Source organism: Varanus komodoensis, unplaced genomic scaffold (genome assembly GCF_004798865.1).
Source record: "Varanus komodoensis strain SLA01 unplaced genomic scaffold, ASM479886v1 scaffold1, whole genome shotgun sequence".
NCBI lineage: Eukaryota > Metazoa > Chordata > Lepidosauria > Squamata > Varanidae > Varanus > Varanus komodoensis.
The window spans coordinates 30,189,145-30,208,178 of record NW_025335268.1 but is presented as its reverse complement, the minus strand read 5'-3'; the positions used below and the strand labels follow the sequence as shown (position 1 = coordinate 30,208,178).

The window sequence follows — 19,034 nt, the reverse complement described above, 5'->3', positions numbered from 1 at the left end:
GTTAAATATTTTTTGATGGTAGAGTTCTATAATTCTTCTGTAATGTAGACAACATACAAATCCAAGATAGGTTTCTGCACCCAGAGTGTACTGCTGTATTTATGAGAGAATCATATAATATAAGACTGTTTCATCCAAATAATATGGTTTCTTTTGTTTATTACACATTTTCCCTTTATTTTCCTACCTTTCTGATGGTAGAATGAAAGATTCAAGTGTTTAGGAAGCATATAGTGAAATAGTTTTCCCTAGTATTGTGTATAATTTTCATTTTTTAAATATAAATTGGGGTGGAAACTGATGTCCTACTAGTAGACTTTCTCCCTCTCTGTTCACCATTCCATGCAGTCCTCCATGCCACCTGAAAAAGTGGTGGTGTGTGTTTTCCAGAGCACATGTTGAGTACATGCAGGGGAAGGAGGAATAGTCTCCTTCCCAGTTTCCTTCTGGCAGAATTACTTCATTGGAATTTGCAGTAAGTCAAGTATACTTTTGAGGCTGTAATCCTATGTTCACTTGCTTGGGAGTCAGATTTACAAAACAAAGTAGGTCAGTTTTCTGAGTAAACATGCATAGGATTGCCCTGTAAATTTCATGAATACACTAAGTTATAAATGATATATTTAATATTATATTTAATATTATAAGCAATAGCACATAATTAGGTTTGATAAAGTGAGTATTGCATGCTTTTCATTATTCCCGAAATCCCATTTTCCCCTGGAAAAGACCTCCCTGCTGGTTTCAATACTGGGGGGGGGGGGTGGAATTTATGTATCTTTATGTGACCCTTCAATTTAAATATTTTCGGAGTGGGTACACAATACTAAGCTATATATACATTAAGTGCATGCATTAGATGGGGTTTGCACAACCATGATTGTGGTTCAGAAGAAGTTAACTAGGACTTGAAAAGTTTGCCAAGAGCTTTGGTTATTGGATGGTACAGAAATATAATCAGTAATAATAATCTTCTTGCATATAATTAATAGCAAAATCATTGTCTGATTCCCTGTCTTTATATAGCCAAAGTGACACCATCCATGCACAAGTGGAAGGTATTACTAGGCTTGAGGGAACCAAAATACAAAATTCTTTAACAAAACAATTCCTAATGGAGACATCAAATGTTGACTGACATGTTTGGAGGAGAAGAGTGGCAATCTTGAGGATGGATAATGAAAGGACTGTGTGGAACTTTTTTTCTTTTGAGTATGCAGTCATTCTCAATCAGTTCTCCTTTGTTGCTTGCTTGCTGGATCTACAAAACTCTGGAGGGATACTGAATCCATTTTCATTCAGATCAGTCACTTGAACTGCAGCTGGGCCCATGCTGCCATTGCTGCTGAGGCTCCAACAACTGTCTTGCTGGGTTGTGTGTTTTCCTCTGCACCCAAACCCAGGTCTGTTAAAGGTATTTTAAAATTCCTTCAAGGGTAATTTTACAGACATACTTACTTTTATATACCACAGAGAGGTAAAGGATAGGGGTCACGACAGAACTGTATACAATTATGGATGGTGTAGAGAGAATGGCTCTCTTACTCTCATAACACCAGAAGTTGGGGTCATTAAATGAAGCTGAATTTTGAGAGATACAGAGGATGTAGTGGGGCCCTACTTGGATGGTTTAAAGAGGGATTAGATAAATTCATAGAGGATATAGTTATCGGGCCGACAAGCTGTAATCTCTCAGAGGGTATATGCCTCTCAATACCAGTTGCTGGGAACATGAGTGGGGAATAATGCTATTGCGTTTGTGTCCTGCTGTGGGTTTCCTGTAGGAATCTAGTTGTCCACCACGGGAACAGAATGCTACATTAGTTAGATCTTTGGTCTGAGCCTTCATAACTGTCCTTAACTGTCCTTGTGTTCTTCTTTTGGTCTTATGTTTTATCTCACCATTGCCTCTGCCAGTTTTATTTAGGAAAGCAGTAACCTGCTGAGAGGAAAGCACAGCCATCATGGCAGTGAACAACAATGTAAAATGATTAAAGTTTTACATAAAAATAACATTAAAAATGGTAAAAAATAAATTTTACATAATTTAATAGGCTAAATTAAGAGATGTGTCTTTGTGATCTTTCTAAAAGTGAAGAGAGTAGCAACACAGGAGACAGCACTTCCTTGTATACCTTGTGTAGACAAATGGGCCTTTACTGCTGTTCTCAAGAGTCTGTATTGTACATATCCTAACACTGAGGCATGTCCACAACAAGAGAGGCATTCCCTTCAATAGATTGACTAGGATGGCATGGTACCTTGAAGGTTTCTGTCTTGTTTGTTAGCCTGTGCTTGGTGTTTATGCCCTGTCTTTGAGAAGGCTGCAGCTTTTGGATTTCTGCTGCATCTTTGGGACACATCAGGAGGAGGAAAATGCACATTATCTTTTGAAGTGGTTGATCACAGTTCTCTTCCTTGATGACCACTTCAGGTCAGTAGAACACACTCTTGTATGCTGAGAGTCCCACTCTTCCCCCACCCCTTATAATCTACCAGGATTCCCTTGCAAGGGGATTGTATTCTTTCTCTGGTAGCTATGTGTAGCGTGCCCATTTGTCTGGATTGATTTAAAAATAATGTTTAGGGTTGTCTTAAAAGTGCAGTATCCTCCATTTAATCTCAACACATTGTCAGGCACGTTTTTAGCCTTTCTTGTATGTCAATTACAAAATCTATATTTTTAAAGTTGTTCTTTCTAAGTGGAACAAATACAATATATGGTGGGTGAAATGACTACTGGTAAATAAGGAATTTCTGTGAAAGTGACAGTCATTGGATAATGCCTTATATGTTTCATATACTACTTGCATTCTTAACTCTTTACAATTTTGTTTATTGTCTACATGTTGCAATACATTGGATCCTGAAATGGAAAACTTTTCCATTTTTGTCCCCCTGCAGCTAGCCTATGGACTTGTTACTTTTGTATCCATTTGAGATAGTTTCTCTTTCACTTTCTCCAAACCATTTGAGGAACTAAAGTGGATTTATTTTTAAATAACTATCTCTTTGCAATACTGTCATACTGTTACCTTTCCCCATAACCAAATGGCACAAATGTATGCAAAATGAGCAAGGATAAGCTTAGATTCATGTAATCATTAGCAAATATTTGGATTTTTCATAACAAACAAAGCATAAATAAATATATGCATGCTTTGTGGGATGCTTGACTGTCACCACTAACAACTGGATTACAATTTCTTTTTTAGAGGCTATTGTCATTTTAATTTAAAACTAATTTGGGAAGTATTTCTTTCTCTCTCCTACTCCTAAATTAGTTTAGAAACAGAGTAAGTCAGAAAGGGCCTCCCAGGCCATCAAGTCTGACCCCTGGCTCCAGTCAGCTCAGCTCATGACACGCCTACCATGTGCATGTCCAGCCTATCCTTGAACACCTTCACCAATGGGGCTTCAACCACTTCCTGTGGAAGCCCATTCCATAGCCTTGGGGTCCTAACTGTCAGGAAGTACTTCTTGGCATCCAAATTGAACCTTGGTTCCCTGAGCTTTGTTCCATTGGAATGCGTCCTGCCCTCCTCTACGGGGAAAACAGGTCTCTACCTACCTCTGTGTGGCACCCCCTTACGTACCTATATGTTGCCAACAAATCCCCTTGGAGTCTCCTCCAGGCTGAAAAGAGTCAGTTCCCTCAGTTTCACCTCATATGACTTTCCCTGCACTCTGGCCACCATCCTTGTGGCCCTATGCTGTACTGATTCTAGTTTGTCTAGGGCTAAATCATGAAATGTATTTATGCAAGAGAACCAGTGATTTCCCAGGCAGTGCTCCCTGACCAAGATGCTGCCTTGAGGAATGCTTATCTCCTTAATCTAGGAGCCAGTTTTGCTTTGCCAGCTAGGAACAGCCTGCATGGAGTAAAGCTGGCTCTCTAACTGAGGTGCTGGCTGGAGGAGGTCTAGCTCCTGCTTTGGCTGGCAAGTCAATGATACCAGGACCCTCTAACTCTGATATAACTGACATCAGCTGACGTGGTGGGAGTGCACATGGAAAGCACACTGTTTCCAAGAGCAAGAGGTTTCATTGCACCTGTTGTAGAAGATAAGTCTCTAGAATTCTGTGGCTAAGCAGATGGATGTAAGGCCTAATGAATTTTCTTAATGCAGGAGCTGACTAGCTGCTTATGATGATAACATCTTGCTTTAGATATATAATCAAACTTGATCTTTAACATTTCTGCAGACAGTTACAGAGATTGGTACTGCTGGCAGCTGCACAAGATAAAGTATAACCACATTGCTTGGAATTGCAAACTGTTTTGCATTGCAAACTGCATTGCATTCGCCACTTGAAAAAAATACCTATAGTAACAGGGAGTGAACTTAGGTTAGGAATGACAAATGGTTAAAAATAGAAGAGGGCTGATTACAATATAATGACCTCATAAGTTCTTGTTCCTGGGATTTTGTTTATCAAAACACTTTTGCCTTAATGGAATTTTTGCAGATAGGTATTCCCTTGGTTCGGTATGTTTATCACAGAATTCTGTTGCATGAAGAGGCTGTAGTTTGAGGAATGGTTGAGAGTTTGGAGATGAAGGAATAGCCCTCATCCCAACTAATGGGGTCATGAATGAGAGGTAGCACTAGGGTTTCAAAGTGTGACGCTATAAAGTTGACAAATGTGTACTGGTTTATCTCCCACAAAGCACTCTTCTCCATGCTTTCTATCATGATTATGTACAGTTTGTCAGTCCTTAAAAGGGGGTGGGGGTTAGACAGACCAAGGCTATCAGATGTTATTTGGCATGATATGGCATGTCAAGGTATCCATGCATTGTAGGCATGTCGGGGTCAGACTAGATGGCCTGGGAGACCCCTTCTGCCTCGCTCTGTTTCTTTGTTTCCATGTTGGTACCTCCAAGGTTAAAAGCAGTATGCTCCTAAATAACAGTTGCTGGGGAACATGCTGTCCTTATGTTTGGCTTGAGGGCTTACTGTTGGCCAGCCTTCTCCATCCTGATGCTCTCCACCAGCCTCAGACTTCAGGTTGGGGAAGGGTGTTACAAATATCTATGTAAGCTGCCTTGGGTTTCTCACAACAGGAAAAATGGCATAATATATATGCAGGAAGGTGATGGTGATGGCAGTGATGGCAGTGATGGCAATGGCGGCTGGTCATTTGAGGAATCAAGATGCTAGTGGAACCTTTCATCTGATTCACCAGTGCTCTGACGGCTACTGTCCTCATCTTAAACCCTAGTGCCCATCTTAGAAATCTAAGACAAGGCTATGTAGATTGGAAGACGCTTCATTTTTAAAGACTTTTGAGCAGGCAATATGTTCAGCTATATCTAGCTCATTTCTCCTATATAAATAAATGGTTACTGTACACTTACCAGCTGTTGTGGTGAGATTTGTTTCCCCCTCAATCCCCTATGCCAGTGGTTTTCAACCTTTCCACAGCTGGGGACCAGCGAAAACAGGAACACCACCTTGAGAATGGCTGAGGCAGAAACAAAAAGCACCATACACATAATGCAATATTCTGTGTATTACTTTCCAAACACAATACCAAAAAAAAAAAAAAAGTTCTCCAACAAATTGAGCAATAGAAAATGTCAACAAAAGAACAAAATACCAAAATCGGTGCAGCACTCCTCCCAGCTGGATCCCACCGAGCCATTTTTCCCCTCCCTGCCCCCCCCCCCCCGTGGCACTGGGGCACCCCCCAGAAACACGATGCTAACCAAAGAGGAGGTGGTAGAGCACAGCCAACCCCCGCGCACTCAATGGAGCTGCAAGAAACATCCCATGGACTGGCACTGATTGATGTACCTGTGGTTGAAAGCCACTGCCCTATGCTCTCTCTGCCCTTCAGTGCTGAGCCTCCATTAACATTACATCACAAAGTGCAACATGAGTATATACATGCACGCACGCACGCGCGCACACACACACAAGCATTTTACTGTTTTTAGATAGATACAGGAGTGGTTCTTTGTAGAAAATGGTAGCTGAGGGCAAGAGGAGGACTATAATACTTAAAATAAAGAAATATAATAAATACCTTTATTTTGAATGCCTTTATTTCTGCCTCTCTCCTTCAGTTCTCTTTCCTCACTGACCACTACCTCTGCATCTGTGGAATTAATTATATTGAAGGGCTTTTCTCTATAATAATACTGTCACACTAATGTTTCTGTTATGCCTGTTTATCAATCTTTATTGATTAGGTGTGTGTGCTGAGAGATTCTTATTCCTGTGTTCATTTGTATAGGTACAAAGTCCTGTCACTGTTTTTCGCTCTTCTTTTCCTTTTTGGTATTATTAGTGATTGGGGTTTGGGTGTCTTTGCTATTCTTCTTGAAACTAGTAAATAAAATACATATTGACCCACTATTTTCCTTGGGACAGAGAGGAAATGAGTAGACTGTGGGTAATTGAAGAGGGTTTGATTTGGGCCAGAATACGGAGAAATACAGTGGTACCTTGGCTCACAAATTTAATCCATTCCACGACTGGTCGTGACCCAAATTGGTCATGAGCCAAGTCAAATTTTCCCATAAGGTTCACTGTAAATAAGGTTAATTTGTTCTGTAACTATTTTTTTATCACAAAAATTTGAAGCAAAGTGAAAACAACAAAGATTGTGGCCATCCCCCCCCCCCCCCCAGCAAATGACCGTGATTGAGCCCATGTTCCCTGCACTAGCACGGCTGCGACCATAGATAGGCGCGATCACAGTTGCTCTTGGGCAGGGAACACAGACGCCATCGCGACTATTTCCCCGCCCCTTGAGCACGATCAGGGCCATCTCCCCATTGTGGTCATGCTTGTGCAGGGAACACAGGCACGATTACAATCGTCACCTGATGCGGAGTTCACGACCTGAGGTAACATTTTTCTGAAATTTCTGTCCACAACCCAATTTCGTCGTGAACTGAGGTGTTTGTGAGCCGAGGTACCACTGTAATGTATTTGTGGGTGAACTTGATTACTGGGTTGGATATATTTAAATTTTGTTTATTTAGAATGTATTGAAGATAACTGTTTGGATGGAAAGCTAACTGGCTTGTCTCTGCTAGGAATTGTTTTGTATTATGTTCTATAATGTTCAGTTTTTACTATAGCTTTTCCCTGTTTGAGTGATCTTCCCTGTGAGTCTTGGACTGTTCCTGTTTTTTAGAAGGTACATGATAATGGGGGGCAATCTGCAAATTTGGCTGTGTGAACATGGTGGTAAGAGAAAACAAGAGCAAGTATGTGCTTAGTCAGAGCCATTCTGGAGGCTGTGTGAGCCCACACTTCCACTTTCTCATTTTTTTCCCCTCCCCCTAAACAGATGTTGGAACTGGTAGCTTGAACTCTAAGGGGAGAAAGAGAAAGTAGCTGCATTAGTACCACATTGTAGAAACAGAATGATGCCATTGATGATTTCTCTCTTTCCTTCTTTACCTTCTGGAAAACAAAGTACATCTCTGGCTTGCAAAAGTGTATGCCACATTTTTTTGTCTTTGTTGTGACCCCATATTTTGGTGTTTTTTGCTTTGCTGCAGTAATGGGGTGTCCTTATCATCTTTATCATGTTTTATATTAAAATAATATTGCAGAAAGAAATCTGCTTATAACTAGTAACTGCAATATCTTCAGATGGATTACCAAATAAAATGGTTGTATCAATTATTCTTTGTTGTATGTACTGCCAAGTCATCACTGAATTATAGAGTCTCCATAATTCACTCTATAATAATAGAGTGAGAACCCTCCAAAATGTACTGCCCTTGACAGTCCTACCATGGTGGATTCCAGAAGGTTGTGCTGGGGGACTATGGCTCTGCGCCATGGCAGTTATGCCATGGAGCTCCGCAGGGGTCTATTTTGTCCCCCTTGCTATTCAGCATCTACATGAAACCGCTGCAAGAGGTCATTAGGAGGTGTGGGCAGTGGAATCATCAGTACGCTGATGATACCCAGCTCTACCTCTCATTTTCAGCCAATCCAGGTGAGGCAGTGGCTGTACTGAACCGGTGCCTGTCCGAGTTAACGGGCTGGATGAGGGCCGATAAACTGAAGCTAAATCCAGACAAGACGGAGGTCCTGTTGGTGGATGGTTCGGGCTTCAGGGTGGGGGACCTGGACCTTGTCCTGAATGGGGTTGCACTCCCTCTTAGGGACAAGGTTCGCAGCTTGGGAGTTCTCCTCGACCCTGAGCTGTCATTAGAAGCTCAGGTGACGGTGGTGGCGAGGAGTGCTTTCCTTCAGCTTCGGCTGATCCATTAGCTGCGTCCCTACATAGAGAACGATTGCCTGGCAACAGTGGCGCATGCGCTGGTAACTTCCCGATTAGACTTCTGTAACGCGCTCTCCGTGGGGCTACCCTTGAAGATGGTCCGGATACTTCAATTGGTGCAAAGCAGAGCTGCCAGGTTGCTGACAGGGACTGGGCATTGTTCTCATATAACCCCAGTCCTCCGTCAGCTTCACTGGCTTCCCATTGAAGTCTGGGCCCAATTCAAGGTGTTGGTTATCACCTATAAAGCCCTCAATGGCTTGGGACCTGGTTATCTAAAGGAGCGCTTGCGTCCATATATGTCCTCCTGCCCCCTGAGATCCGCGGCAGAGACCCTTCTCTGGGAGCCCTCCGTGAAGGATATTAGGAGGGTGAGTACCTGGAGGAGGGCCTTCTCTGCGGTGGTGCCCCACCTGTGGAATGCGCTCCCCAGAGAGGTCAGCCTGGCACCGTCGTTATTTGTTTTTTGGTGCCAGGCCAAGACCTTTTTATTTAAAAGTTATTTTAATTGTTAATTTATTGACTGTATTTACTGGGTTTTTATGTACGTGCCGAGATGTGTCCGGTTTTTTAAGTCTAATTATTGTTGTTGTAAGCCTCCCCAAGGCTTTTTGTGAATGGGGTGGCATAGAAATGGTTTAAATAAATAAATAAATAAATAAATAATAAAAAACAATCAGATTTTAAAAATTACATTGGATTTTTAAATAAAATGCTTTTTGAGTAAAAATCTATGTAAAGATAGTTTTATGTTTAAGATGCATTATAATTCAAAACATGCATCATGAAATAAGGACTAGTTTTTAATTATGGAGCATGAGGCTGTATATTCATGCAATGTTTATTTTTTTGGTAATTGAAATCCATTAATTCATTCACAATGTCTTGCTTTTCCAGATGTTTCTGTGAAATTATTGGACATTTTCTCCGTCTAGAAAATATCACAGATGCTTGATTTTAACAGTTCTCAAAATTTTGAATTTGTGTCTGAGAGATCACATACCTCTTCTTCATAGCACAAATGTTATAAAATAAGCATACACAGTTGAGAAAAATACCTTAATCTCATTGATCCTTTGCAAACCTATATACACAGAATCAGTTGCTTACCTCTTAAGTACTAAGTTTCAAAAAAATCAATGAATAAAAGAAGATTGTTGGGCATGGAATAGATTTTCACAAGAAGCTAAGTGTGAGGAGGGAGGGGCAAGCAGTAGAAGTGACAGAAGTGACATTTGAGTAGAATACTCCGCAAGACTTTGGATCTGTAGAGCCTGAGGTTTATCATATTGCTCTTTCCCTGGAGGAGAAACCCTATATTGGCGACAGGCTGCAAAGAGACCTGGCTTATGAGTATTTTAATTAAGTTCCTCTGCCTATGGGTAGGGCAGGTATGTGTCCAAATTTTGTGTGTGCCTGTGTGTGTGTGTGTGTGTGTGTGTGTGTGTGTGTGTTCAGTTGCAAAGTTGAGCCCAACTGACTATGACCCCATGGATCGCAGCACGCTTGGCTCCCCTGTCCTCCATTGCTTCCCAGAGCCCCCCACCCCTCCCATGCCCACTGTACCAGTGATGCCATCCAGCCACCTCAACTTCTGCAAATTATGTAGAAACCTATTATTTAAAACTAGTTTTACTGACTAGTGATTTAAATTGTGATTTAAGGCATGATTTAAATTAATTTGATTTAAATCAAATCCACCCAGAGTCCTACTCGCCTCTTGTAAATTCAAGGCTGTGGCTTTTTTTATAGAATTGATTCTTCCCAGATTTGGTCTTCCTCTTCTTCTTTTGCCATTACTTTCCCTAGCATGATTGCTTTCTGCAGCGAGTCTTGCCTTCTCATGATGTTCCTGAAGTATGACAGCTTTGTTTTTGTCATATTGGTTTCCAAGGAAAGTTCTGGCTTGATTTGATGTAGGACCCATTATTTTCATCTTTCTGTAAGTCTAGAGCATTTGTGTCCTCCAAGACCATGCTTTAAATACCTCAATTTTCTTCCTGTCAGCTTTCACACCCGTACATACTGAATTATTATATGCATTAGTCTTTAGAATATGTAGTTCTTATGTCTGACAGCAGGTGAAAAGTCCAGATAAGTGTGGGTGCACTTGAACTCCCCATCTCCCTGTTTTGGCTAAATGGAGATATGTTAGGTACACACAGATATCCTATTCTCCCTAATAGATATGCTTATACAAATAGCTATGGGGAGTGGGGAGAAGGGGCTGTATTGAGCTTAGGCATATTTTCTATATGCTCTTAAAGTGTGTGAGAAAGGGAACCAGTGAAAAGAATGGTCAAGTATTGTGCTACTGTCGCTTTATTTGCTTTATTATCCCCATCTTTTTTTCCTTAGAAAAGGCCATGTTGGGATTTATCTTCCATTCTGCTTCATACCTAGCAAAATGGAAGATCAGAACAATATCCCCTTCTAGTCCTCCCTCTTTTCTCGGAGGAAAAGAGCAAGGGATAAGTGTTGGAAGCTGTTTGCTGTTTTAGCTTTTTCCCTGCATAAAAATGGACAGGGTTGGATAAGTTATCTTTTTCCTTTCTTTGCAATCCCCTTCTGTGGAAAAGAGTGAAAGAAATTCAAGAATGTCACAGATATTATAGAACGAGAGCCTTGGATAGTGATACTAGTACAGAATTCATGTGGAACACATCAAATATTAAGGCATGGATGTTCATAAATTTCCACTTTCCTCTTTGAACCACATGCAAACAAGATTTTAGTCCTATTGCATTTGCTGCTAACATGTAATTTAAAAGGGAAAGCAGAAATTCATTCATGCACCTTTAATATCCAACATGATGAATGCACATTTTGTATTGGGATATTGGAATCTGAATACTAGTTTTTATGTAAGACGTATTGCTTAATGCTGATTGTGAAGGCATGAAAGAAAATGATGCAGTGGAATGAACAGATGCAGTAAATTTGCCAAATAGCAGCTTGTCTTTTCTCCTGCTGCCATTAGAAATCTCAATACCAAAATATCGTAGAGTATGCAGACCTAGTCTTTCTTCACAATAGCAGCCAAAGTGTATGTTTTGTGATAGCTTTGTTCTTAAATTAATTAATATAGTACTAGAAGTAATTGGTGTACCATTTAATTTTAGCCTTCAGGTTAGCTTTCACCAACCTGACTCACTCCAGATGTTCAGACTTCAGTGCCACAATTCCTTATCTTTGGCTGTGCAAGCTGAGACCGATGGGACTAGGAGCCCACAGTATTTAGAATTCCTTTGTACAACAAATTAAAAATAATATGTACTCCCATTGAGTATATGGTTATATTGAAGTATCTATATAGCACCATGAAACATTGCAACGATTTTGTCCATGTTTAAATGCATTACTAGTACAGCTATGGCAACACATTCACCCTGTTTAAAGAAGTTAGGCTACTTTGTAAGGGTAAGACTCCTTTAAGAGATAGCTAGAAGGAACAACCAGAGAAATAGGGTTGCTTCCTATTTCCAGTTAATGGGAAAAGAAAATTCAAGTAGCGAGCGTGGGAGAGGGGTTACTTTTGTAAAATAATCCTTAGGGTCATACCCTTGCTCTGCTTAGTATAATGCAATGTGAACTGGTTTCTGAGTCTCCAGAGGGCAGGGGAAGGGTTAATCTTGGAACTGACAAAATGTTGGAAAAACTGGGTGCCAGCCTAGCTGGAATCTGGTGTCCAAGGTCTCTTGGAGGCATCATCTTCCCTTTGGGTTGTGGGTTGAAAACTATCAGGATGCCAGAGATAACAATGATGACTGGCTAGCGAGTGATGCCAGGAGTAAAGGCTGTCCACAAGGACTGGGAGATGGGCCATCACCCCACGGGTCAGCTGACGTAAGCAGGAAAAAGCCCAAGAAACAAAGCAGTCTTTTGATCCTCTCTTGGGAGGTTCCTTCTGCTGCTGATTCTCCCTGCCAAGGAGTGCTGTGGCATCCTGTGCTTCCTGTGCTGGTAGAAGGCAGAGTTACTATGTCTATGCAAGGCTAGATATAGTTTGTTATTTTCTCTGTACAAGTGGGCCAACAAGGCCCTGGGAGTTGGGGTTTCTTGGTTAGCTGTAACCTATTTTGTTGCTGCTCTCCACTTCCCTTTTCCCTCTCCCTTCCCTCTTTTACCCTGTTTTATCCTTTTAGATTCTGTGTTTTAGTCCCTTCACTGCTATAATTTATCTTTTTAATAAGCTTTCTTTGTTCCCCCAGGCTTGGGTTTGTAATGTGCTGAATCCAGTGGTTGGTTCAGGGTTCTGGGACCAGGAAGATTCTTGGCAAGATTGTACCCAGGTGGCCGGGGGAATGGGGAATCCCTGACACCTTTCCATTATGGTGGGTGCACAAACAGCCTCTTTACTCCTCTTTTCATGGAAGGAGTGAAGATGTCAGAAAGCCTTCCAGTAACTATAGTTTCATGTTCATCCAATTACAAATTATAGTTAATGACTTTGGAAAAAGCCAGCATACAAGGTCTTGGCTTGAAGCTGGTTTCCTATCTTAGTTTGTTTGGAAGTCATTAACCATAGTTTCCGAATTTGGAGGTAATGGGAAAATATAGTTGATGGAAGATTTTCTTGTGTCACTTATGCAGAGAGAAGAGTAAAAAGGCTCCATGTTTAGTTAAAATGCTGGTTATAATGTGGGATGTCAAGTTTTAAGATTTCGTCATCTGAACACTGGCAATGTTAGTTGAATATTTAAGAACCTGGTATGATGGAGACACTAACGATTGAGAAATGTGTAGAAATTAATGCCTATAGGAAAAAACCACATAAGGGTCAGAATTTTATTCACTTTATTTTATTTAATTACAGGACCTGGAATTCCATGGAGTTATGAGATTTTATTTTCAAGACAAAGCAGCTGGAAATTTTGCAACAAAGTGTATCCGTGTGTCTAGCACTGCCACGACTCAGGATGTGATAGAAACACTTGCGGAGAAATTCCGGCCAGATATGCGAATGCTATCATCCCCTAAATACTCACTTTATGAAGTTCACGTCAGTGGAGGTTAGTGTATTCTGTTCGGGAGTCTTTAAAAAATACACAGATATTTCAATTTGAAGATTAATTTAACTCAGTTTTAGCAGTTATCTTTATTTTTAATGGTTTGTTAACTGGCTGTGTTAAGCTAAGATTTAGAACAGAAAAGCATAGACACAACTTTGCAAAACTGAAACAGTCATACTCACAAACTCAAACTTCACATTTGAAGTTTGTGGACTCGGGAAGAGAAAAATCTCCAAATGTTTTAAATAGAGGAAGAATTTGCATCATTTGAGGGTGTAGGGTAAAGAATTGGAGCCTTATTCTGAGGTGTGCCTCTTTAGGAAGCATGGTAGGAGTGTTGGGGCTATATGTATAAGAGAGGTTTGTTCCTTTGTCTATTTTTTTTTAGCTGACGCTGTAAGTCAGTCCATACCTTAATACGCATCTGAATTCTTAATAAACAATTGATTAATGGAATAACCCTTAGAAATGGATTGGAAATCTTATTGAGTTCAGAATATGTCAGTCCATTTCCTAAAGGGAATTAGGGATGAAGGAATATGCAACTAGAGGAGACAATATGATATGGTGGTTAGATGTTGGACTAAGGACTTTTATTACTTTGGCAATCATTGTAAGTGCCTGCTAAATGAAAGAAAGTTTGTATGTTTCACTTGATGCATATGGTAAAACATCACATATTGTTGCTTTTAATTTTCACTGATATTCATCTGCATTAGGAAAGGGAAAATATTTCAGACTTATTTAATTTAAAAAACCCTTGAACAGACAAAAAAATATCTAGCTGCTAGTTCTATAAAATTCATTGGCTTGTTGCTTTACCATGGTTTTCAAGTTTTAAGAAAAGATCACCCAGGATTTTTTGCAAATGTATTACAACGTGCATATTTTATCATGGATCGTCTTGTTTTTTGTATTTGCATTTTTTATAAGAAAGAATGATTATTTTCTTCATTCCTCTGAGAGCCTTTGAAACTTTCTAAATAATTCAAGCATCTTTGTGCAGTTTAAATAGCTTTGGTTTGTTGAGGTACCATTGTACAGTAGTGATACATGGTATGATAGTTTGGATGTGATGGCGAACTGGCTGCGGCATCTGTTACCCCATTGATCGTCAGGTTTGATTCAGCTGATCTGGCTGGCTAGGTGCGTGTCCCCCTTCTTCCCTCAATGCTCCATGTACATCCTTCCTGAATTTTTGTACTTGGTGGAAGAGGATGACCACCCCAGATAGAAGGTATGATAGTTTTGGCTGGAAGTCCTACTTGTGAAGAGGGCAGTGGTTAAAAGAGCACTTTATTTATTTATTTTTCGATTTATATCCTGCCTTTTTCCTGCAAAGGGCTCAAGGCAGCTTACATCTCCTCCTCCATCTTATCCCCACAACAACAACCCTGTGAGGTAGGTTGGGCTGAGAGTGTGACTGGCCCAAAGTCACCCAGTTGGCTCCATGGCTGAGCGGGGACTAGAACCCAGATCGTCTGAGTCCCAGTTCCATGCTCTTAACCACTACACCACAGAGGCTCACACTGGCACTTTATATATCATAGTATAGTAGCACTACCATCATAGTAGGTAAGGGTAGATTGAGTTCATGTGAAATAAAGTAAAACTGGAGAGGGGTGCTGAGCATTTTATGTAAGCATTATTTTTATTTGCAATTTTATGGAGAACTATGAAAAGAAATGATTATTGTTGCCTTTTAGAAGCAGATTTCTTTCTTTGTTTTTAGACACTGAAGAAAATGGTTTTCTATGAATTTAGAGGAAAATGAATTCAGAGAAACAGAAATAAAGCAAATCATTTAACTTTGATTATTTAATATTTATGAGAACATGGATTACCTTGCGAAGTTAGCACAAAAATAGTACTGTTCAGTACATGTATGAAATGAAAAAAAAATGAAAACAATTCTGACAGGAAATTTAACCAGTCATAGTTATAAGTCATTGCACTCATTCACAAGCATCCTTTTCTGCCACTTGGCAAACAGTTGGAAATGAAAGTTGGAAATAGAATAATCAACTTTGCAGTAAACACAAAGGAAGAGCTTAGAATGTAGTCCTCCACATTATCTTATGGAAACAGAGTGCATCTGTATAAGATACTTAACCAGTCATGGTATTTTAAACATCAGTGAACTGGACATTAAGCCAAATTCTCTTATATCTGTTTATTTAAAAAAAATATCTTCCTGCTTTCCACTTTGTTTCTCTAGGTTGTAATTCACCAAGGATTTATATTCATTTATAGTATGCAAGTATGGCAATTAATTTATTTAAAAAGATTTTACAGAGCAATCCTGTAGTCCATAGGCAGCATCCAAAGGGCTAAACAATTTTTAGAGTTCCAGCTCTGACATTGGAAAATAGCTCTGACTCTTCAGAGCTGGAATTTCATGCATGAAGCCCAACCCCCACACTGTGGCAGGTGTGGAAGGATCTGTGTTAGCTAGTTCTCCAAGGTCATAAGATGGTGGGGAGGGGGGGAGACAAGAGTTGCCAAGATATGGTGCATTTGTGGTGGTGCCTAGCCGTCTTCTGAAGTGCAGCAGTGAAATGGACAGGAATCGGCTGTCCTGCTGCCTTGCATAGTAGGAGTGCAAGGCAACCTTCACCTCTGTCCTTGTCCTGCTCTGAATAGGAGGTCCATAATTGTCTGAAGTTTTGTTAGTGAAAAATGTATACTAAGACCATTAAATCTCATTTTTAAAGAGTATGAAACTTTTATTATCTGGACCTCCTAGTGGCATTTGATAAAATTGATCATTGGCCTGGACAGCTTGGAAGGGTTAGGGTTAGCTTTGGAGGCTCTGTTTTGTAATGGTTCGAGATCTCTGTTGATATATTGACCGTCTCCAGGCTAGGTTTGAAGGTGAGAAGTATGCTGGTAAAGTTTTTAAGCTCTTCCCTTAATTAAAAGAAAGCCCTCCCAGTTCCTTCCCTACCTATCTCAGGCATGATTCATGTCTCTCTCTCTCTCTCTAAAAATTCTTCTTTGACTGGTGATTCGCCCACTTTTTTGGCTGTCTTTTGCACACCGCATTCCTGTCATGAGGCACAGAGTTAGAGTGGGCCATGAGGCTAATGGGCAGCAGTTACGCCTGTACACGTGTACACACGTTTCTCGTATCTGTTGGATTGTTACTTAATCCTCAGTAAACATATTCACAAAACATTACAGGTTACACGCCCATGCTTCCACAGAGGGATTATTTGGGTGGACAGTGTTGCAAATGCTTCTTCTGTAACAGAGCAGACTCATATCCCACCGCTATCACACAGTTTTCCATAGCTTAGAAAGTAATGCTGTTACTTAATGTACAGGTTTCTTCTTGTTTGATATACAGAGGGTCACCATGCCCCAGTCTTGCTTGCATTCAGTGGCTGTTTTCTCTTGTTACTACATTGTGTACAGATAATCTACAATGTAATTATCAGGTGCCGTACATTCACCAAGGAGTCTTTCTCCCTAATCACTTATCTTTTAAAATTAGTTTCTGATCTTAATCTTTTCAATCATAAATTTGGCCATGTTTTGTAATTGGAAAGAGTTTCTTCTACGACGGAAACACTCTTAAATTTCATAAACATACTACCTTTCTCTTGAGATAGAAGGAGGATTAAAGTCCATCCTTTATGCAAAACAGAAGAAACGTTCATGATAAATTTCAGTATTTCTTTGAACCTGACTGGCTGAGGTTGATACTATTGATTAATGATGAGCAGACTTTTCAACAGAAAGTGTAATTTTCTCTCCAGTCTTCAGTTCCTCTGTGCAATCTTGGATGAAAGTTCTCTGAGTTCTATATTGTGTGCATGAACAGCTACATAAGCAAACATCTTAGCCTTACCCGCAAGCCAGCCACCGCAGGCTGCATCACTCCTCTCTCAGTTACCTCTTCCTAAAAACGCCATGTGCAGACTTTCATGTTAAGCACCATTGTCAGAGATAGTCTCCGACAATGTCACTTCAGAGATAGTCTTTCAGTCCAGCAGCTTCTTCTTGGAATGATCATATGACAAATCCAGGAAATACTTGTGGGGTTGAAGTGCTATTTCTGAAGAAAAGCTCTGCTGCTACAGACACAGAATAAGAATTTCTAAACTAGTAAGCAATTTAGAAAAGCACTTTTCTAGTTTAAAGGTCCGAGGGGAAAAAATCATGAAGATAGTGCAGTTTATTATATTCAGTTTCAGTTTGCATAATAAAGTTTGTTGGGCAGCCATCAGGATGAGTATGTGTGCAAGTATTATGAACATAGATTTTACTTAGGAGCCATCTAATTTTGTTTTTCACTAGCATTATTACTATTAGTGAACTATTGTTCCTTACCTTAAGAGGCAACCTTTGTGTATAGTTCCTTGGGATATCTTCTCAGAAATATTGTTTAACATTTTATATTAACCTGCTGGATAAAATTAATGGGAAAATTGGAGTAAGGTGTAATGATACTGCTGATGGTATTTGGATTTACTTCCTTCTTTGCTGATATAGGAACGTAAGGTTTGACTATGAGTCAGTTTGTGCCTTAGTACAGCAATGGGCTAGATAAGACCCCATATATTGAAACCAAACAAGCAGAGCTAATGATAGCTGAGTCAGTTTGATTTAAGGAAACTGCTGTTTTGTACTTGCTGGGTTAAACATTTGTAAGGTGGGTAAATAATGTATTCTTATATAAAATAATTTTATTTTAAATCATGTAATTAAATGTGATTTTTTCATAATTGCATCTCACCTACTTTTTATCAGAATCGTAGAATAGTAGAGTTGGAAGGGGCCAAGGAGGCTGTCAGGTCCAGCTTGCTGCTGGTGCAGGACACCAAGTTATACCATCTCACTCATATGACTGCCCAGTTTCGTGGGAGAACCTATAACCTCATTAGGCAATTGGTTCCATTGTTGTATTGCTTTGACAGGACATTTTTTCTGATATCTAGTTTGAATTTGGTTTGTTACAACTTGAGTTCATTGTTCTGTGTTGTACACTCTGGGATGAGTGAGAAGAGGTCTTGTCCTTCCTCTTTGTGACAGCCTTTCAGGTATTTGTAGAGTGCTGTCATATGCCCCCTCAGACTTCTCTTCTTGAGGCTGAACATCCCCAGTTCTCTGCTCAGACATGCCCAGTCTCTCCTCATAGGGCTTTGTTTCTAGACCTTGGTTCATCTTTGTGGCCTTCTTCTGAACCTTTTCTAGACCAGAACTAGAACACAGTATTCCAAATGAGGTCTGACTAGAGAAGAATATAGGAGAACTAGTCATGATTTGGAACTGATACTTCTATTAACATATCTCAAAATAGCATTTGCCTTTTTAGCAGCTACATTGCATTGTTGGCTCATATTTAGAATGTTGTCCACAACCACAACATTCTCTTTCTCAGTACTGCTGAGCCAAGTATCCCCCATCTTTTTTTTTTTATGTATTTGGTTTTGTTTTTCCTAGGTGGAGGAATTGGCATTCGTCCCTATTGCATTTTCATTCTGTTGCTTCAGTCCACTGTTATAGCTCATCTAATTTGCCCTGAATCTTCATTTTGTCTTCCAGGGTATTAGTTCTTTCACCCAGTTTTGTGTTGTCTGGAAATTTGATCATCAATCCCTGTACTTCCTCATCCAGATGATTAATAAAGATGTTGAAGAGTATTGGGACCAGGAATGAATCCTGTGGCACCCCACGTGTTACCTTTCCTCAGTCTCAGAAGTTGCCATCAATGAGCACTCTGAGGCTTATTTTGTAGCCAGTTGTAGATCCACCTAATAG

General features: G+C 40.1%; 1 protein-coding gene across 16 annotated transcripts in view; it reads left to right on the top strand.

Annotated features, from left to right (window-relative positions):
* The window catches only part of AFDN (afadin, adherens junction formation factor), a 119,557-nt gene that overhangs the window by 14,655 nt on the left and 85,868 nt on the right, over positions 1–19,034 (top strand). For all 16 annotated transcript variants that reach the window (XM_044421271.1, XM_044421192.1, XM_044421166.1 and 13 more), the window contains exon 2: positions 13,073–13,268. In XM_044421271.1, the coding sequence (XP_044277206.1) occupies positions 13,073–13,268 (196 nt within the window). The remainder of the gene's footprint in view (positions 1–13,072; positions 13,269–19,034) is intronic.